We start from the raw sequence: 21,947 nt of genomic DNA on the forward strand, positions 1-21,947 counted from the left end.
AAAGTTTCCTTATTTATACCCACCAAGGGAGTGGGACTGAAACCCCTTGAAAGCAGCTCTTCAGTCTGCCCTTGACAACCAACACCCAGTTTTACAGGTACAGAGCACCACCAGCAGCGGGCCCAGTGAGGGCTGGAAGCAGCCCCATACCCCAGCAGAGGTGGCTCAGCTCCAGGAGCCCCTGGCCAGCTCCCCCCAGGAAGGCGGCTCAGCCCCTGCTCAGAGGGCACCGACCCACCGGGACTCTCACACCAGCACCGAGCTGTTTACAGCCAAAGGCTGCAAAGCAAAGTGTGGGCAGAGTCTCACGCAGGAATCAAGGACAGGAAAGCTGCGGTGCTGCTCCCGCTCAGGAAAGCTTTAGCCCACATCAGCTTGGGAGGGAGTTGCTGGAATACTCTGTTCTTTCATTTATCAGCCCTTGGACTGAAATTTTGAAGTTACAGAAGGTGTTTAGTTCCCTGCACAAGTCACCACCTTCTTTCCCTTGTGTTGGGAATCTTCCACCTGGACACTGACAGGGCAGCCCTGGCCCTGCAGGAATGAGCCTTCCTAGTGGAAAAGGGCTCATGGTTAACTAGCCCAGGGCTGAGCCGTTAACTAGCCCAGGGCTGAGCCCCCTCACACTGCTCCCACCCCCCAGGAGCCAGGCACAGCACTCAGGACATGTCCCAAGAACAGTAACTTCAGCCCTGTCAGTAACAATGATGGTGTTTTATGTATTAACTCTGGAGCTTTGCTGTAGAAACAAGGGGAATTACTGCCTTAATAAAGGCAGCAGCAGCAGCATTATTACACACAAGTTGATGATTTCTCATTCTGCCCCAGCCACCTCAGACCCATCAGTCAACTCTGGCAGCACAACCCCATCTCTACCCCTGTGTCACCCTGCCTGCTCTGCCAGCAGAAGCGGGGCGAGCAGCAGCTCTGGGGGAAGCCCCTGTCCTGCCGGCATGAGCCCAGACACGGGGGGCTCCTGTGGCCACTGAACCAGCACAGAACAAATGGGTGCTAAGCCCCACAGCCCAGGGGGGTTGGGGCAACAGTGACACCCATGAGGCTGGTCCCTCAAGAGAGCTGAAACAGCGGAACAGGGACAAGGGAGGGGAAGTGCCTGGGGGGGGTTAAAGCCCTTTTCAAACACTGTGTAATAGCCCACGGGCCTGCCAGAACTCTGCTGCTTTTCTCCAGCTCCCATTTGAGCCCAGCTAGGACAGGCACCTGACAACCCCACGGACTGAGGCCACTGAGCTGCGGGCAGAACAAAGGAGGAGGGAAACATTAAAACATTTACATGTTTATTATAATTACAATTTACATTACTCCAAAGAGCAGCCCCACTGCTATGTTCTAATTCTTAGCAATAAAGTCCTACAAAAATAAATCCAAGCTTTTACAGTAACCTAGGTCAATGCGTAACTAAAAAATTCTAGCTATGTAAGGGGTTCAGTCATCAAGGTGCTTTTTCAACAAAATTCCCTACCAACCAAAAAAGGGACACATGCCTATAGCAATTTAACCCACTTATTCATGCAAACAAATGTAACCCCTCCCTCCCAGCCCCTCTCCCCACATACAGATTTTTAAAAACAAAAGAAAAACAACTAAACTATTTACAGTATGGGGGTATAGAGGAAACAAATTAAACATGCCCATCTGTTAAGCTTCATTATATGGACTCCCATCCCTAGTTTAATGAAAACATCCCATAGTGTTCCACCACAGTCTACTAGTGTACAGAGAACTGTTTGTGTTTGGTACTACCCATGAGCGAGGTACAAACCGAGGCAAGAAGTCAGAGCTGCAGATCCCCTTCTCAGACAGTCAAGTACTGCCAAAAACTCTTTATTCTGAGCACACGAGCAGAGACACTTCCCACTCCTGTCCCCTGCCTGCCCTGACCCAGCAAGGAGCTCCAAGCCTCTGAGGAACACCCAGCACCCTTCAGCTCGAGCGCAAGTCACACCTCTGTGTAAACCTGCAGTACCTCCACACTAGTACCGGCTGACAAACAGTTGTACAGTCATTTACACTACTACATGATCAACAATCCAGTATTCCCAAGTGACAATACACATAACTCCTCAGCACCAGGAATCCATTCTTCCAGATACCAAGTGCTACTTCACACCTGCTGCCAAGAACAGTGAGACCAGCAGCACGAAAGGATCCATTTGGTTACTCAGAACAAACAAATTATAGCTGGTTTATTTCAAGTGAGCTTTGGTTCCATGTTAAAATAGCATGATTTATCTTCTTCAGGGTTCAGAAAAGGAGTCTGACTTTAAGCTTAGACTATAGCAGCCTTTGAGAGACCCAGAAAGAAGAACCATGTAAGTCAGTCTGCACTTAAAAAAACACAAACAAAAAAGACACCCTGAAGAAGGTACCCCTGAACACATTCCCTCTTCCAAAGAATATTCCAGCTGACAGTTGCTGGTCCAAAATAAGTCCAGAATATAAGCAGTAGTACATGAAGTTCTGTCGCTTGAGCTGAGACAGTAAACAATATGAACCATTTTCCCACATTAGTGCAGCAGTTGGTTGTTTTCTTTCTATATACAGTTTCATCCTCTCAGGAGAGGTGTTAGAACCTAATTCAGGAAAAAAAAAGTAGAATTAGATTTGATATCATGGGGATCTTCTCCCAGGAAAAAGAAAAGCAGCAAAGTTCACCCACATGTATCAGCTGAAATGCTTAGCTAGAGCCTCAGCTCAAACAAGCAGCTCCTGCTTTCTCGGACAGAAGGCTTACCCAAGAAATCAACAGAACAATCAACATGTTTAAAGAACACCTTAAAACCGCTCACATTTCCTTCTACCACACTTAGAAGGATTGATCAGATACAATAAGGAACAATTCTTGATATATCCATGAGACTGGAGAGCAAAAGAGCTTGCACAGACAGTTCAGGCAAGGAGTAAAAGACAAACCTGGCTCAGACACAGTATTTATTCCTGCTAAAAACACTTGCCTCTGAAGTTACACTCTGCCAGTACCAGCTCTGTGAGTGGTTTGGTTTCGCCTCGCTGCTCCGCTACCCCTTCCACCTCGAAATCCACCACGGAAGCTGCGGCCGCGAAGGAACCGTCCAGACACTCCAAACGTCTCTGTATTGAGCTTCCTTTCCTCAGCCCACGTGGTACGCCTAGAACTGCACAAGACCGCGTTCAGATTCAACATCAACATTAAATAGCCACCAACTCATTTAGGTAGGAAGCCTCAAGCGCTCTATTTTGTTAACTGCAACAAGAACCAGCTGCAGCATACACTCACTAACTCAATCCCTCTGCTAAGCATGGATTTGAAAGCAACAGCCATTGGCTTCTGTAAGCTGCTTTCATACTGGAAAACTAAAGATGGGCCTCAAAAAGGGTTGAACATAGTCTTACAAGAATTTCAAACCCAGTTTTGTTTTCTTGAAAGCTACAAACTCTTGACTCCAGTGAAGCCTCTCCAGAAACCTGGGAAGCCCTGTCCCAGCTGAGGTAGCTCCGCAGCGGAGCAGCCTGCCCGGCCCTGCACTCCTCCCAGCGAGCACTTGGAAGCAAGCTTTGCTGAAGGAGCAGAAACACTACCAAGGAAATCCCACATACTGACACTAAAGGGATGTCTGACTGCACCAGGCAGTTGGTAACCAGCAGCGAAAGATGAAGCTTTAACCCTCCCAGCACTGAACTGAATGCATTGACAGACCTGACCTCCTCTCTGCTCAAACTCCAGGCTTAGCTTGCTCCTGTCTGCAACTTGCACCATCTTCAGCACAGCATGACCCTGATGCCTCCTCCCACAAACGAGATAAGAAATTTGTTTAAAATCAATGGGTTCAAAGTCAGTACTGGGAAACAGAACAGGAAACTCCTGTATCATAGCTTAGGCAAGCGTATCGGTATCAGCTGAAATCCTTGCTTTTTGTTTGATCCCACTGCATGAAGCTTGGTTAATATCACTTGTGAGCCATCAAATGCACAGCAATACTCCCTTCTAAAGACCATTTTGCTGACTTTCTTGCATTCTAAGATTTTTAAAGAATTAAACCACGTGATATAGATTATGTCTATAATTCTATGCCTAAAATGGCATTTAAAAAGCAAGCTTTTAGAAAACACTCACCTAGATTTCAGTTCTGAAGAAATGTTGTCAAAGAAAGACTTGGATTTATCATAATAGCAGTTGGGTCCCAGAAGGTCCTCCTCTGCATTACCGTCATTGTTTTGAGTTGCCACTCCAGGGTCCCCTTTTTCTTCCCCCGTCTCTGCTTTGTCATCTGAAGATAATAAAACGTATTACACCTCCTTGATGCATACTGAAGAGCCATCTGTTCTCTTGCTCTCTCAAACAAGATTTGAGATGCTGCCACATGTAATCATGCAGTTTTTCAGAACAAGTTTGTCTATGCAGTGTTTACTACTAGCTCAGCAAATCGTATTTAATGAAGTCACAAACCTTTAAAGTTTAGTTTCTTCTTGAATTCCTTATCAAGTTCCTCTCTGTTGAATTGTGCATTTGCACTTTCAAAGTCAAAGTCACCTTCAAACTTTATTGTATTTTCCTTCACAGTAGCTGGTCTGTTTTGTCCTCTAGAGCGGTTTCTGGTTCTCCTGTTTCCTGAAAGCAGGAGAGTTCAAACACTTGGTAACGCATAGGGAGGTTAAATGACTTGCTCAAGACCAGAGGAAACCAGGCTTAGAACTCGGGAGTTTCTGGCTTCCAGTCCTGGAAGCCTCTTTTCACACCTCTCTGAAAGTAACTTCTGAACTTGGCTGCAGAAGACATACTGCAGCAACACACTAACATTCCTGGATGTCAGTCTCAGCATTAAGACAAAGTATATCCAGTTTTCCTTCCAGTGTGAGGAGGGGAAATCAGAACACGTACTATACCAACAAAAGCTGAGGGGAAAACTGTCTTTCCTGTCTCCTATTCATCTGCAAGCATGGTACTGTAATTAGTCTACAAACCTGTGACAATGGCAAAGAGGAGCAGGTCACTGGTTTCAGAAAATCTACCCAAGACTCATCTACCCACAAAGGGAGCTTGTATTTTGTAGAGTTTCTGTTTCCAACTGAAACGCTACCAACTCCTTTTTGGAAAAACTGTAACCCCTTCTACAGTGCTGTCCTTAGGCAAATTAATTTGAAGACCTGAGAGTCTTAAGCCCTGCCTTTCCTCATTTCACTTGGGCAGAAATACCTGTTTCAATTTCATTTCACTTTCTTTTGACCTGTGTTTAAACTGCAGTCTTGAGGGCTCCATGGTTCCTCTCAGTTATAAGAGCTCTGGAAATTCTTAAACAGGTTGCCCTTCCAGTAAAAATCCTTCAGGTTTCAGAGAAATCTAGTTACTGTTGCCAACTCATAGCATCAATTTTTATAACGTATCTTCAAGTCTCTAGAAGAGACGCTAGAACTCCGTCCCTGGAATGTTCTGAACTTCTGTGACTCCAGAACCTATTTTGTTAGGGAAGCATCTCTGGATGCCCAAAGCCTTATCAAGATTTGTTTTGCTCTCACTCTTCTGTCTGATAATCCTTCACTGAAGTTAACAATATTTGCTGTTACCTGCTAACGCAACTGTTTAATGACAGGTTAACCTACCCGATCTTCTCCGCTGAGGTCTTCTGTTTTCATCATTCACCTGTCCTTGGGTTTGCACAGGTGCCGCCTGAACTGTATCTACTGAACAAGAAGGATAAACTTAATAAAGGAGCACAAGAACAAAACCGAAACAGTTTAGTCTTGCTCTGCACCCTTGAAGGATGCTTCAGACCAGCACTTTAAAGACACAGTGGTGCATACATACCATTTGTCTTACTGTTGCCCTGTGGAACCTGCCGTCCATTGCGCTGGATCCCTGGAGTTACTTTCACTGTGGGTGGCTTTTGTGAATTCATGTTGTCAACTGGGCCAGTCTGAACAGCCTGCTCTACCATGGGGCTTTTGCGGACTGGGTGAACAGAAGGAAAGCCAGAACCTGGAAAAAATCCCAATGACTAAGTGCCTCTCAGAGAACATGCCAACACTACTCAAACCCTACCCACCTCTATGGAGAAACAGTTTTGTCAAAAATTACTCAAAGCCTTGAGTGTTTATCATTACACACTATGTTTAAGTGGCATATGCACTAGGTAAGGCCCTACTGCCACACAAGTCATGGCTCACAAATCTAGAGCCTTCAAATCAGGAAATCTACCCATTTATTTCTAAAACCAAGTTAGACACGCATTAGATAAACAAGCCAGGTCAGTCTCTTAGACATTTTATACCAAAGTCTAATTTCTAGGTGTATCCTTGGTTATGCAGGATTTTACTTTACACAATATTTTAAATCTGAAGCAAAAATCCACCATTTTGAAGCTGCTCAAGAAAGCTTCCCCACTTTGACAAAGTTTTGCAGTAAAAGCTTAACCACCTCAACTACATCCCATTTTGTAAGTCGCTTTTAGAAGTCCTTCAATTTCATTGCTTATTGTTAGCTTTCAGACAAAGAAAACCTGAAACCAGACCAGGATCTCAAAGTTACCCTTTTAAATTCCTTCTTGGTCAAGGCCAAAGTGTTACCAAGACTTCTGTTGCTCTTCCATCCAGGCTTATTTATTCACACTACAAAACATGTAAATACTTTTCATGGTTTGGTATACCTTACACCAATTATATTAAAAAGTGACAGTCTTCAGTACTCAGAAGAAACACTGCATTCTAGATTTAATTAGAAGTTTTGGAGTACTACAGGTTTATGTAGTTATGCATAGAACTGCTTGGAAGCAAACTTTAACTGAATATACTTAAAGAGCGAGAAAAGTGAAAAGCTGAAGAGTACACACAAACCAAGCCACTGACACTTCTGGGTCACCCAAGTCCACATGAGATATACCCAGTAGGTAACATCATGCAGGTTCCCTGTTAATGTACACCTGGAAAACTTGCAAGGAAGACAGACATATCCTAAGGATTATTCAGTAGGACAAAGCTGCTGTGCAAGTTTAACATGAGAAAGTTTCAAAGCTTAGCCAGAATATTGAGAAAGTATTTACAGATAGATGGCCAAAACCAGAAAGTAAAAACAGTTTCATGCCAACACGAGCATACATGCTTAAATGAAAAAACAGATGAAACTAATTACCATGTTTAAATGCAGGCTGCACCTGGTCTCTCTGCTCTGAGGATGGTCAGTCTAGTATCTCTACTCAAACTCCTTTAAAAGTTTTTACACATAGAAGCAAGCACCCAGAACTAGGTTATCTCAGCTTACCACAACTCAGAAGTTGCTTACTGTTAGTCATGCTTTACTAATTGAGTCTTGACAAAGTACTATGCCCCATCATGCATGAAATTTATCCTGATATTTCCTCGATTACAGCCATACTCCTGAATTTTCTATTAACCTATGTCTCTAACAGCAAGGCCACCCACAATTTAAGCAGCATGCTGTATTTCCAGGAAAGACTAGTTAATTCCTTGCCCAGTCTCTAAGGTGACACATGCTCCTGGATAGGATGCAGCACATCAACATCCCTAAACCTCAGTCCTCTCCTGATACTTACACAAGAGGATCCGCTGTCCTGTACTTTTTCCTTTCTCCTGTCTCTCTAATTGATACTTCTAGGACAGGAGGAATACTTCATGTAACGAAAGGCAAAAATAGCTAAGAACAAGCTAGTTCTACTAGCATTACCCATATAAGTACTATTGTTCTAGGAGGGGTTAACAAGAACAGAGTGTTTGCAAGTGCCATGCAGTTCTTCCAAATATTTGGAGTCCTCAAACTGCTGTTACCCTTGGAAGAGAGCTGATGGGGCTCTGAAGACATGTCAGGCTCTGAAACAGGTTGTGGAGACGGAGAAGAACTAGGGCTGGAAGCAGCTGCTGATGCTGGAGGGCTTACCAATTTCTCTGAAGAGATAGAGGGAAGAAGAGAAAGCAAAGATATACGGATAAGATACAAGGTAGTGAAACATCTGAAGGACTTGGAAAGAGATACAAGAATCTCTAGAACAGCATTAGAGCAGCTATTTACAGTCCTCTCTGGGAACACAAGTTCTTTTTACATGTGATGTACATGTAAGGTATGTTAGGTTAGAAATGAACTGGCCTCAACTGTTTGGTATTCACATTACTTTCAGAAAGAAACTTGAGCTGTTTAGTTCATTTCTTTCTTTTGTGTGCATGTGTGTGTAAGTGACATGCAGGCCTCCTCGCAATAAAATCATTGCACAAAGTTAACTACTTATTCACTGCTTGTTGCAGCCTGACACTTGGCAAGGAATTCGGTATTAGTTACTGTTATCTGGTTTCACAGTAGCTGCATACAAGGACTGTACCTCTATTCTAGCAAGTAAAATTTTTACTTACCTAAACCTAACGAAGCTGCGTATTGCTGGCTAAGTAAAGAGCTGGCAGCGAGCTGGCTGTAAGGTGGCATACCTCTAAATGGGCTGTAAGGCACATGTGGCTGAAAGGATGATGTAGAGGCAGAGCCCAGTGAAGACTGTAACAAAACAAAGTACATTTCCATTTACAGTGTCCAGAAGTCAACTTGCCTTGGCAGTGATTCTCTACTTCATGTACAGCATTACTAAAGCTTAAGTAAATACTGAAAAGGGTTAGTTTACCTCTTTATGATCTTCCTGCATTCTCAGCTAGGTAAACTAGCTCTGGCTTTTGTTGACTCAAGTCTTTAAGGCTGCTGCTATTTGAAACATTACAGTGAAATTCAGGATGCTTCTAACAACCTAAAGATTCCCAGAGACACTTACTGGGCTTCATTTTTATAAGTTTATACTAAAATCCAGCCCATCACCAATGTTTTATCACAGCCTTCTGTCAACACTTCAGGCTAACTTACTTGAACAATGGCAGGATCTTGTGGCAGAGTATGTTGAGCTTTTGGAGGTTCACAGACAGTGATGTCTTTGATGTCACTTCCTCGAAAAATAATGTATTCATAGATTTCTTCTCTTGGAGGAGCAGGTCGGTCTGTGGGCCGGTCTTCAGTACCAAAGGATCGCACTTTAGCATTAAAAGATTTCTATTAGTCCCAAATTACCACTGCAGCATCGTGTAAGTTAAGATTTATGCAATTAAGAAACACTCTTGTAATACTTGCCAATTGTAACAAAAAAAGTTACCTCCAGAGTCCCGCATCTCCTTATCGCACACATCTGTTCCCTTAAATGCTAATTTTTTCAGCAGCCTGTATAAACAGTTTTGTTTACATCAAGCTGTGAAGGTAAAGACCACAGACCAGCTGGAGTGAAGAATCCTACTCCAAAAGTGAGGACTTCCCCACAGTTCTCTGCTGCCATATTCCCCTTCCCTCTCCAGCACCTGTCCCATGTAGGCATTCAGCCCGAAACAACTGCCACTGCAACAGACCGCAGGAGAGGCCCCTGAAGGAGCAGGGGAACAAAATCTTAGAAGGCTTTAGGGCTCAAACCTTTGGTTTCATGTATTTATTATACAGAGCAAGGTAAAGTTCTATCAATGACAAGAACTTCCTCTTAAAGTGCTCTCTCTACTCCATGCCACTGGCTTTATGATTAATATCCACTGAGTACAAAGCAAGCTTTCAGTGATAAATCTAAAACCTCAGTGCCTACCGAGGCTTTAATGAGTCCCAGCTATTGGAACACTTGAGCAGGTACTAACCAGTGATGTTACACATTAGAGTGGAAAAAAGGCTGCAATTGACCGTGGCAGCTACCAGGTAGAAGCATAAATTAATTTGAGCTGCTGAAGAGGAAGAGGTCATACTTACTGGATTCTTAGTGCAGGAAAAGAGGTAGCATAGTTATATCAGACACTGACATACGAAAGCTTGAAATTTCAGCCACAAGTTACAGAAGCTCATCGAGTTTACTAGTCTAATTGTTTTCTGTCTTCATGAGGCTTTGCCAGTTCAGATAAGCACCAGCACGTACTGGTTTGATGTATGCTTTCTGCCAATAGAAAAATTCTGTATTGCAATTGCATCAGTTGCTTCTAACAGGTTACCACAGACATACTCAACCTCTCTGCCAGGACATGCCACGATTCCTGCAGCACCTTTACAAATTACATCCTTAACAGACCTTTCACAAGCACCTGCCATGTCACAGTCTGTGGTGATGTGCCTGCCAGCTGCCACTCCCACTGCACAGCTGAAAAGATAGAAGCACAGACAGCCCTGTCACGGGGATGATAGGGGACAGGGGGCACCACAGCTTCCCCAGAAAAAGGGCAGGAAAAAATGGATCCACTCAACCCCACTGTTGTGCATCCCCAGTGTACTATACTCCTACAAACTTACTAGGAGTGCTGTTAGAGACAGGGCTGCTCATCAAGAGCCCTGTTCTCAGAAATGAAAAGCTGTACCCACTTGGTTGCACCCACCGAGCAGCAGTTAGTGCTGCCAGCAGTCTTCACCTCTGTTCAACATCTGAGAGCTCACCAGGAGCAGTGAGCTCCGTGCACAGCAGGTCAATGCCAAACTTTGTCCCTATCACACTGATGCTGTTTAGCACCTCAGCTTACACCTAACTGGAAGGGAATCTTAACTGGTGCAAGGACAAGCTGTCGGTCACGTGCTTTGAAGGACTGTCTTCCATTAGTTCCTAGGATATATAACCTCTCCAAGTTATTTTAGATCTCCAGCTGCCGTTTGATCATATTACAGCTGTAACCTAGTCAACTAGAAGCAGATTATAGACTGAAAGCAATGCTTGTGGCCTTTTAGACACAAACCGTACCACTGATATCCCCGCTCAAGATTAGATTATTACAGCACATAGCTCATGGCAAGACATACTAAAGCTACCCAGGGACTACTGCAGAATCCCCCAGTGAGTTTGGAAAGCACAATGCCTTCTCTGAACACCAGGATCAGCCTGTCAGCTTCCACATAGAGAAACACATGCCCTGCAAAGCCCGAAGCTGTCCAGGCAGCCTCTCAGTTGCCTGGTCCCAAGGTTTCTAACTAAGAAGGTTGAAAACTATGTCCTTGCGGACAAAACAGCAGTGAGGGCATTTGAGAGGGCTCTAGGAGTTGAACATGCCTGCCCCTGCATTTGGAGTGTTTAATGGTTTCTGACACATCACAAAGCACAGCTTTAAGTTTCTGCGGAGGTCCGAAGGGCTGTCTCCCATGAAGAGTTACAGCGACTATTGTTTACAGACGAACAGGAAATCAATCCCACACCACACTGCAGCTAGTGTTTTACAATACAGTTTGTACTCATGTCTAGGGCTCTGCTCAGCTAGACCGCTGAAGGGTCAGGAAGCAGAATGAGTGACTGGATGTCTGGAAAGCAGAGCTTACGTGGATATTTTTTGCTCAAACACTCTAGTTTCTTCAGACTTCTACAAAAGGAGGAGTAAGTTTCTGGTGTTCACTGCCGACAGGACAGTAATGGGCTTAAACTTCCTTCGTTTGCAATTTAAGTTTAGCATCTTAACAAGGCAGTCAAATTTCTTGCAAGTGCTTAATTAAGCACATAGAATCTCCTTATCCAGTGTTTAAGATATTGTGCATGTGTTGAGATTTAACAGGAACCAAACAGAAATCAACTCAAGTTAGCCCTGCTTCCAGCAAGAGGCTGAACCAAATTCCTTCCTGAGGTTTCTTTCAACCTAAATTTTTCTTTATGTCACTCAGATGATGAAAGTCAAGAGGACAACATTTACATTACATACTGAAGTTGCTTGAGCCTTAAACAGTGGCATCTGTGACTTAATAATAGTTTACTAGCTATCTGGACAACTTCAACTGCATGTCAGTACTTCAAGGTTCTTCTAACCCTAACTGAGATCAAGTGTTTTAAACTGCTGTCACTGACTTCAACATTGTTGCTATGTTTGTAATTCTAACACTAATTTTGATATAAAGTCTCTAAATTTAAAAAACCCTCTGAGCTAAAATGTAAAGCAGGGTTTGTACTGTAAAGTTTATAGAGCAGCACTTTTAAGTGGGGAAAAAGGTATTCTCTGTCTGTTGTAACAACTACTTCTTAGGCATTCCAGTTCATCAAAACTGAACAAAACACTAAGAGACCAATCAATACAAGAACTGCCAGAAATCTTATCCAGAGCATGTACTTTCTCACACCATAAAGCACTTTAATCATATATGCCTCTGAAACACACCACTTAAGCTCTGAAGTAGCAAGTGCTATGTGGAAGCCAAAACTCTGTAAGAGATCATTTTTCTACTTGCTGCTGGGTAAAGGTGAAGACCCTCCTGCACATACAGTAGGAATCGCATCCTACCTCTCAATTACTTTGAGTGAAACACCAACATACATAGCTCCATTTGCACATTTAAATAAACAGCTACATCCCTAGGAAAAAAGTAAATTTGTGAAAACTCACATTTTTAACTTCAGCATACACACTAATAGATGTCAAATACTCATGTCCAGCATCACATAAACATCATTATACCGAATAAATATTGAGGCACAGGCTGCCTCAAGGATAGCTGAGATTCAGGCAAGTCAGTGACTCGTGCCAGCAGATATCTTTTGTTTTGAAAGACTGTTTGGTTTGTGGACAACCCTGATGGGTTGCTGGAGGCAACGAAGAAGGTGTGAACTTCCCAGAACAGGGAAGGACAAAACCGAGGGAAAGAAAAAGCTGATGCACATTAGCTGGAGTGGCCAAGCTGGACATTAAAGGCAGTACAGAAATAAGCTCTTGTTTGAGAGACTAAACAAGACAGGACAGGTTTTTCTGAGGGTAAACACGGGAGTTCCCAGCACGGGTGACAAATGAATCCGAATGACACCATTTAGGTAGAAGATAAAGATCGCTATTTCTACAGGGGAACACAATGCAAAGCCTTAATGAGCATCCTGCAAGGTAGGAAGAGCCAGACCCACGTGCAGATACCCCACAGCACTCTGTACACGAGCTCTCACCCTCTTCACCTGAGCAGAGTCCAATTATTGATCACGTAAGGAACAAAGACACATCAACAGCAACTCTCGTTGGCCTGGCGCCCCGCTCAAGCCAAGCACCGAGATACTGCCGGGCATCCACGTACAGACAGGAGAGGGGAACCAAACCACGAACAGCGATGCCGACCATCACCTTTCTGGCTCTGACAATAAGAGGAGGTGGCAGCACTGCTGGCAGCTCTTCTTCCTCTTGAGGGGACTGATAACTTCCCGTGAAAACCAAGGGCTCCTCAGCATCCCGGGCCCTGCCCGCTCCTCCGGGGAGGCACAGCAAGCCCCCGCCACGGCCCGTGCCCGTCCCCGCGTGGCGGAGCGGCCTCCCAAATGCTGACTCACGGAAAGCCAGCAGCGCCCAAGGCAACGGGGCTCCAACCCCGCCGCCCCCCAGCTCCCCGCACTCCGCCCCGGCCGCCAGCGCGGACGAGCCGCGGGCCCCGCCGCAGCCCCTCAGGGCGGGCGGGCTGCAGCCGCCGCTTCGCCCAGGCCGGGCTCATTGTTCAGGGGACGGAGGCGGCGGGCGAGGAGGCGGGCGGGCCCCCCGCGTCCCCTCAGCGAGCGCCGCGGCGGCAGCGCCAGCCTAGGCCCACCCGCGGCCCCCCCCGCCCCCGGCGGGCCCCGCCGCGCCGCCTCACCCTTGGCCAGCGCCACGGTGGAGTTCTCGGTGTCGATGGTGTAGAGGATGCCCTCATAGCGGATCTGCGCCTTGGAGATCAGGCTGATCTTGCTGCCGATGTAGGGGGTCCCCGAACTCATGGCGGCGGCCGCGCCGCCGCTGGGGCCGGGCCGAGAGGAGGGAGGAGGCCGCGCAGGTCGCCGCACCGCCGCGCGGAGCCGCCGCGCCCGCCCACGCACACTGCGGAGCCGGGAGCCCCGCCGCGCCCGCCTTATATAGGGCGGAGGGAGACGGGCTGGGGGGGGGCAGGGCGGGGGCGTGCTGCGGCCCCTCCGCGCATGCGCCGCCGCCGCCTGCTATTGACCAGACGGGAGACGGGGTCAGGCGCGGAGGGGAGGGAGGGGGGTGAGGAGGGGGGGGAAGCCCGGAGCCCGCGTCACGTGACCGGCCCAGGCGAGGGTGCCACGTGCGCTGCGGGCGGGGCGGAGCGAGGCGGGGCGGGGCGGGAGCGTGCGGCCCTTCCCGCGCTGTGCCGCCGCCGCCGCGGCTGAGGGGAGCGAGGGGCGGGCGGGCCCCGCCCGGCGGCGGGTAATGGCAGGGCCGGGCCGGGCCGCGCCGCGCCGCGTTACTGACACTAGCCCAGCCGTGTGTCACTGCCCGCTCGCCCGTGTGGCGGAGGTTTTGGTCACATAACGCGGGCGGGTGTGGGGGATCGCCTTCCCGCCGCCCCCCCTCGCTGGGCCGGGCGCTGAGGGGAGCTTTTCCCGCCCTGAGGGCCGCCTCAGCTCACCCCGCTCCCCGCCAGGCCCCCCGGGGTTCTGCAGCAGAGGCTGCTCCAAGGCTGCCCGCGGACGCCTGCTGCCTCCAGGCGCAGCAGCGCTCTGACGAGAGCAGGAATGGCCGCCTCCCACCCGAGCCCCTTTTCCTCCCTCCGGTGCCGTGGCAGTGGAAGAGGCCGGTTTTGTGCGGGAAGAGCCCTTGATGCCTGCCGGGGACCTGCCCCGTGAGGTGCCTTTGTTCCGCCGGCGAGGCGGGATGTCCCCGGTGCGCCGATGGCGGCAAAGTCACGTCGTGGCAGAGGGACCACAATGCTTGGCCGCAGCTGGAGAATGAATCTTTCAGTGCAGCGTCTCCTGGGATTTCTCCGGCTCCCCAGCCATCTGCGGGTCAATGAGAGACAACCGGTAGCATCTGGCAGACATAGTCACAGGAGGTGAAGTCGCTAACCAACGTGAGGGTGGATGGGGATCAGGCAGGGCAGTTACATTTGGAGCAGCAGGTCAGAGTGCACGAATCTCACTAATTTGTGTGACGCAAATGAATAAGATTCAAAACCAGCTGCTGGAGACAATACAGTGGGAGCCATTGTCTAAGTGTAAAGAGGTTTGCTGGAGCTGCATGTGCCCGTGCCTTGGTTACATGTCTTCCATCGGTGATAAAACAGTGACACAGTAGTGTGCAGTCCACAGGTTTATCCTCATGCCATGAGGACCTGCTTCCTTGTGCACACCATGGCTCAGAGAGCTGTTCTCCAAATGCCCCAAGCTGTCTGCCCTGTGACCTTACGTATTTTATGGCACCACTCTTCGTGCTGCTTATGCAGCCTGGAGAGCAGATCTCCCTGTCTGAACAGGCAGGATGCCTTCCTTCTCACTCTCTGTTATGGACACACATGTGCAGTCTTTCTCTTGTTAAATTGTCATCGTTCTAGCATGGAGAGAGTTGCTAACAAAAAAAATAAAATATTTCCTATATATTAATTGAGCAAACAGTATTTTTGAATAAGAAAGACAGCCCTTACAGTCAATCTTAGATTTTTAGCTTGGCCTTAAGTATAACCTATACAGAGCAAGAAAAGATTCCTTTTTTACTGCAGTAACAGTGCCCTTTAGCGGGCAAATTACTGGTTAGAAACTTCCCTCATGAAAAAGCTCATCTAGCTCCCCTGTATGAGGAGTGTCTAGTTAAGAGTGTAGAAAAGTTCAAGTGGAGAAAAAAATAGGGTGAGAAATAATAATAAAATGCTCAGTTCGGGGCAGTCACAATTATTTTGAATGGGAAAAATGATGTCAGTATAGGCAATGCAACCAAAGGTAGAGGAGCCATACTCTCTCTTTTAGTTTATATTCTCCAACTTCTCAATATTTAACTTGATGTTCCTTGTTTCCACTCTTAAAATGTTTTTTAGTAGTGCTACGTGGGCCTCCGGGTTTTTCAGTTCAACTCTTTGGTTTTTTTATACACACCAAAATGTCACTGATTCTTAAGCACCTCTAGTTCCAGTATTTTGTTCTGTATTCAACAAAAGGTATTATGATTGTTTTATCCTTTCACTTTTTTTTTAAATACCAGGAAAGAGAAAGGGACAATCACACCCCACAGGAAGACTAATTAAAGCAATGTGGAAAAAGAAGAATACACCAAAGTGGCATGAACTATACACCGGTAAGGAGAGATATGCAAACATGTAGAATTTTAGTTACAGTCATCATGGCCGTAAATCGACCTGCCTCTGGAAGATGCTCTTACTGTAATGAATTTCGCCAGTATCTTCTGTTTGACAACAGTCAGAGATAACAAGTGATCAGCAAGAAGAAATACGATGCCTGACATTTTAAATGCCCTGTTAGTCTTATTTATTCTGCTAAAAAATACAGTTGTTCATCTATTAAGTGTTGAAAGGGGGAATGAAAGAGCATCTTTCACTGTGTAAATTCATGACAAGTGTGCCATCCTGGGCATCCCTCGTATGAAGAGGGAGTATTTGGCTTCATATGAAGAAGCCGATTGCAGTTCATTGTGGCACTAGGAAGAAACCTAGCAGAGTTGCACCTCGTGATAGTAGCAGACACAGCTTTCAGAGAACAGCATTTTGGACCACTGGTAACTGTGGTCTTCGGAGATGACACAGGAAAACCTGTGTTGCCAGAACTAAGGAGACTCCCGTGGCAGTTGGAATGCAACTAGTGGCATTTGGGATGGTCACCGCCAATACATCTAATAACATTTCATAGCAGTTAAAAGAGAAACCTATGAGTTACATCAATGATGAAAATTTGTGGGGTGTGTGACGGTGAGAGAGCACTTCTGTGGTGGCTGATGGCCGTGGCCGTGACAATGTGAGCTGAACTGACATCTGGCAGAGTCAGTGACAGAGGACAGCTGTTGGAAAGACATCTGTAACCAGCCCCAGCTGCCAGAAGGCACTGGCTGCTGAAGCATCACCTCTTGCACCTGGAGACAGTGGGATATGTTTGCAGTTGGTGGTGAAGAAGAGAAGAGAAAAGAGGCTAGCATGGAAAATGGAGGAGGTGAAAGTGGAACAGAGATTTGAATTTGGGTGTGGTGAACAAAACAAATGGTACAAAGGAAGGGAGAAACATGTGAGCCCTAGAGGAAAAAAAAGTTAGAAACATACCAATGGTTTCAAAGAAAAAAGTGGTAGCTGCAGGGAAGGAGGTTAAGGTCACCAAGTACAGAACACGATTCTGTAGTGGTGCGGGGAATAGGTAGTAGAAAGGAGCCCAGGAATGAAGGAGGAACTAGAAGAAGATGGATAAATTGAAAAGATGCAGGAAAGATGAGAAGGAAAAAAAAATCCATCTATGCAAGGGTTTTTATTCTAAATAAAGAAAAGCAGAGAAAGTAGAATAAAGAAAAAAACATGTAAAGTCAACTTAAGGAAACTAGAATAAAGGGAAGAGAAAGGGAAGGAGAATGGAGTAAGGAAACGAAAAGATAGAAAAAGGAATAAGTAGAAAAAATTGAAAACCTGATAACTTTTATTTAGATAATGTGTGCTTCATACAATTAGTTTCTCCATTTCCCAGAGTCTAAGAACAAGAGATACAATGATGTATGTAGGAAATAGTGCTTCATTACATTAGTTTGTCTTGCATCTCAGGAAAGGGGGTATCTCTTCTGAAAAAATTCCATCAAAACAATAGGTGTTGTTTTCTTTTTTTTATTCCAGAAATAAATACAGAGATTGTAATACATGCTATACTGTTCTGTCCTCTCTCCCCTCTCTCTCTCTTTTTCTCAGTTTTGAGTCTGTGCCTCAGTCATTTCAATTTTGACATCTTTCATTCCACCCCCATATATCAAATTTGAAGTCAGTTTAACTCCTGGATTTAAATGAAATATTTTATAAAATGTCATAATTTTAGGCTTGTGTGGGATTGGGTCTCTTAATTAGTACCTCGACTGTGTACTTAGTGGAACTGGCATAAATCTGCATTATTCTACTGCATTTCTCAGCAGTCAAGACAAAATATATTTTACCCATCAGGATGCAGTGGCAGAGAGCTTAAACTTCTTATCCAGACTCACAACAAAGTTTGTGAGTGTCAAAGCCAGACCACAGTTTGGGTATTGCTGTTTATTTCAATGCTCTAACTGTATGAAATACAAATATAAGAGGAGGAAATGTTCCCGTGAGTTTGGCTGAAAACAAACTTACTATTTTGTACAGATACACAGTCTTTATAAGGCGTGGTGTCAGTATCTCAGATTAAGCTTTAGCTGTAGCGATTAAAGAAGTAGCATTTTGAATTACCTACTAGATTTAACGGGCTCTTAATCTGTACTTTTTAACACCTTTATTATAAATGCACTCACATTAAAATAGTATATTTTCTTGTTCCATGTATGCATTCAATATCAGTTTTCATACTGTATTCAGTTTACTCTTTTCCCTGCTAAATCAACAATTTTCTACATGGAAAGACAGTTCTTTGCTGTAATGCAAAATGATAATTTCTTTTTGTATTTGTGAAAATCCAATGGTAAAATTACAAAAAAATGCTGGAGAATTTTTCTGTTTGTGTAGCACTTCCATGTGGAAGAATCAAATTACCATGTGAGGATTCAAATTACCAGTCTGACTTCTAAACTCTTCCGTTTTTTTAACATAGGTTCAGTATATCCACTTAAATTTATGGGATGAGCCAACAGTGCTGTTCTGACCTGCCCAGTCTTTGCTGTTTGTACCTCATGAATCTACAGGGCCTACTTACAAAATTGTGTTTGATTACTTGAACCTATAGAGGTTAGAAGTCATTGAGACGCTTCTGATGCAACAGAGTAAGGAGGGAACATACATGTACTTATTTTTATGAAACTGAAATATCTTGGACATGCATAACATCTTTCATTAGAATGAACAGAAACCGCTATGCCAGACTTTTCACACTCACATCACTACACTACAGTGTCTACGGGCTGTGAAAATGAGACTAAAAAACCACACTCAGTACTAGACATAAGACCAAGAACACAACCCAAAATCCTGTCTGCTGTTGTGATTTGTTTCATCGATGAAGCATGGGGGGATGGAGCAGTTAGAGAAGTGCAAATACCTTCTATACTGAGGCTTTCTGAATCACAAGTGGCAAGATGAAGTCATCCTGACTAACTAGATGGTCATTTACTCATGGATTTGGAAGCTGGAGATAATTTTAAGAGATCCTTTTATGAAGACAGGTGAATGGATAATGTATGTGATACGAAACAGGTTGATGAAGTTTGCGGTTTGGTCACAAAAAATGAAGTCTTAAAGCCAGACCTAGATTCTAAAAAAGGTGTTTAGGCATCTGTCTCCCATTCAAATGAGTAAGAGGATTCAGACCTAAGTTTAGAAATAATTAGGGCATAAAGAGAGAGAGTTGTCTATCTAGGACAGTGGGAGCACTGAACATAGCCTGAAATACAAAGTTCCATTAGGAAGAGTCTCTGACTGGTTTTTTTTGCTGCGTAGGCTGCTTTTTCTTGGGCAATATTGTGCTGAAGTGAACTGCAAGCTCTGTGTATCCTTCTCACAGATGCGCTGATGTGAGGGGTTGAAAATGGGATTTCATAAAGCTTTTCCAGGCATGAAGCGAGCAAAAGGTGGACTGAAGAGCATACGGAAAGGCAAATGGGAAATAATCAATGGAGAAAGGAGGCAAAAAATTGTCTTTGAGGGATTAAATGCTGCAGAGGATTAGTCTGCAAATAAAGATTTTGTAGGGTTTCAGGTTTATGCATTAACTGGGATAATAAGAATCTGTGTATTTAGCTTCATGTCCAACTTTCCAAGAGGTTCAAGAGCTGCAGTGATAACCAATGGTCTAAATCCACTTCTAGGCTGAAAAGAGTCCAAGTTACAACTAGACTGTCACAACTGACCTACTTGGTGCACTTGACAGTAGTCTCAGCAGAGAGACTAAGGAGCAGATGGAGTACAGCCTGATACATCGCTCTGTGGACAGCCTTTTCAGAACAAAATCATATGTTTTAGAGGGTACAAGTTGTATTCACTGCATACCTCAGACCCCTGGATGTTGCAGACTAGCAAATTTCACCATTCCCTGTACAGAAATCTATCTTTACTAATTGGGTTTGCCTAAAATTTCAGAAGACTTGATAGCAGTGTTTCTTTAAGAGCTCCTCCTTTTCCCTCTGTACTTTTTTCTCTCTCTACAAATTATTGAACACATTCCAGCTATCGGTATTGAGCACTATTTCATTGGCACTGAGGCTTGAATGGGGTTGAACCGAGACCTTGCTGCCCAGATCTTGCTTAGTGCAAATCAAATCATAGGATAACATACATCTCTGGGCTGAGAACGTAGAGGAAAGAGCTTCTTTCTTAGATGTTTTAGTTCAGAGACCTCATTTGCATTGATTCTTTATAGTGGACTCTCTTCTTGAGCCAAAGAAATGAATCTCCCTCTCCTTACCTGTTTTACAAATGACTAGTAGATTCTGCTTCTTTCTGTTCCGCTAGGTAACGTATCATTTTACCTGGACTCGGCAGTATGCTGTTCTTTCCCTGCATAACATCTGCTGCAGTTTTCATAGCTTGAATTGTTCTTGGATGTGTTCTAAAAGGCATGTTTCAGAAATGTCTTTGAGAATGTGAATTATTAGTCATTGCTTTATCTGCCAGCGTGTTCTTCCTTTATGTTTGTTATTTTAATTTTAAAAATAAGACTAAATAGGCTTTGGAGTTTAAAGTTTATAGGTTTTAATTCATGTTTAGGTTAAAGATACTAAGAATGGTAAGGTAATAGGATTTTAGTGCAGTTTCAGAAAGTAATTTATTTTTGTATGACAATAAACTGGCATTTAATCTCTTTCACATTTTAGAAGCTAAACTGTAAATCTCCACATAAGACAGCAGTGTCTCTCTGGCTGGTCACTTTCCACATATATCTGAAAATTCTGACATTTTCTGTTCCAAAGCCTTTGCATTATTTGTACTTCATACCTCATTTCTCTATTACTTGATGTATAGCAAGGGTTTTATTAGTTAGTGCACTTTTAGACCACATTTTTATTCTGTAAAGTAACCCTCATAATAACATTTGAGATTTGGCATTTCAATTTTCTCACTTAATTCATATTAACATGCTTATTTTTTTCCAGAGAGCCTCACAGCTTCATCTGGGACTCTGCATTTTACTCAGCAGCATCCTCAGCGTTTACTCTGCCCATGACATCACCTGTGACAAACTTCTAAAGGCTATCTGGGACATACAGTTGCTAGTAAGACATTTTGAAGGCAAAAGTTTTGTGCAAGTATAACTCAGAGCATAAACTGGTCTGAAGAATCTTAATTGTTGTTGATGAAGCAGAATAAAGCCTGTCTTTTATTCTAAACTGAAATAAATCTGATACTTGTATCTGCAAGAGAATGAACTGGAAGCCCAAAGTGACATAGTACTGAATAACTTTTCAAATAACCATCCGAGCTGTAATAGGATAATAATGCACTCTGGTCTTTACAGGACAAGAGTTGGTGATTCAGTCTCTGTGTGAGGCAGGTGCTCACTACTCCACCCAGATATAAAAGAGGATGGTGTGGCTCCTGTAGGAGAGATGGTCCTTCTGAATTAAAAAGTTTGAATTTAGAACACCTAAAAGCAGTCAAACTGCAAGAAAGGTTTAAGGGTTCTGTTTTCTGTGAATCTCTTTTAATGGCAGGAAAGCTTGAGGAAGGGGGAAACTTGGCCCCTTCTTTTTTCATTTTGAGTCAGTGGAAACACTGGTAATAGTAGAGGGATAAGAGCCAGCGTGTTGTATGATCATACCAACACATGTACCAGTATGCAACTTCACACAGCTTTGGAACTCGCAAGGATGTCATGTTTGATGGGTTCTTGCTGGGGATGAGGGTGTAGCAGGAATGGCTTCAGGCTGCCAAGTTGTACAGTTCTACTTAGATGGCTTCATGTCAAGGAATAGTAATGAATGAGTAAACTTACTGGTCCACTAAACTCTCCAGAGCAGCAAAACTAGCTCCCTCTTTTGCTATGCTGAAAATAATTAAGAGAAACAAGTTTTATAGTTTCATAAAAACAATTTGACTTTCTTACACAAGAACATACAAATTGTCTATTGCTTCCCTAACTGATCAT

At 44.5% G+C, this 21,947-nt stretch overlaps 1 protein-coding gene and 1 long non-coding RNA gene across 13 annotated transcripts; one reads left to right on the forward strand and one right to left on the reverse strand.

The window, feature by feature from the left end:
• Positions 1-1,281: 1,281 nt before the first annotated feature.
• On the reverse strand, positions 1,282-13,819 carry LSM14B (LSM family member 14B). 12 transcript variants are annotated; one of them, XM_074887947.1, is made up of 11 exons: positions 13,565-13,818; positions 8,846-9,009; positions 8,353-8,488; positions 7,777-7,893; positions 5,804-5,974; positions 5,599-5,676; positions 4,448-4,609; positions 4,115-4,268; positions 3,703-3,785; positions 2,976-3,155; positions 1,282-2,594 (listed from the first exon to the last, which is right to left on the reverse strand). In XM_074887947.1, exons 1-11 carry the CDS (start codon positions 13,683-13,685, stop codon positions 2,350-2,352), a joined length of 1,611 nt encoding a protein of 536 aa, XP_074744048.1. In that variant the 5' UTR covers positions 13,686-13,818; the 3' UTR covers positions 1,282-2,349. The 12 variants fall into 12 exon arrangements, with proteins under 12 accessions (XP_074744048.1, XP_074744047.1, XP_074744046.1 ...); XM_074887946.1 differs by having other exon boundaries at positions 3,703-3,782; positions 5,599-5,679; positions 13,565-13,815; XM_074887945.1 differs by having other exon boundaries at positions 5,599-5,679; positions 13,565-13,815.
• A 334-nt stretch (positions 13,820-14,153) lies between these two features.
• Positions 14,154-21,724, forward strand: LOC141951690 (uncharacterized). Its single transcript, XR_012631424.1, has 3 exons — positions 14,154-14,758; positions 15,898-15,990; positions 20,956-21,724. It is a non-coding gene; the product is annotated as an uncharacterized LOC141951690 (long non-coding RNA).
• The last annotated feature ends 223 nt before the right edge of the window (positions 21,725-21,947 follow it).

This window comes from Strix uralensis, chromosome 18 (assembly GCF_047716275.1).
Source record: "Strix uralensis isolate ZFMK-TIS-50842 chromosome 18, bStrUra1, whole genome shotgun sequence".
NCBI lineage: Eukaryota > Metazoa > Chordata > Aves > Strigiformes > Strigidae > Strix > Strix uralensis.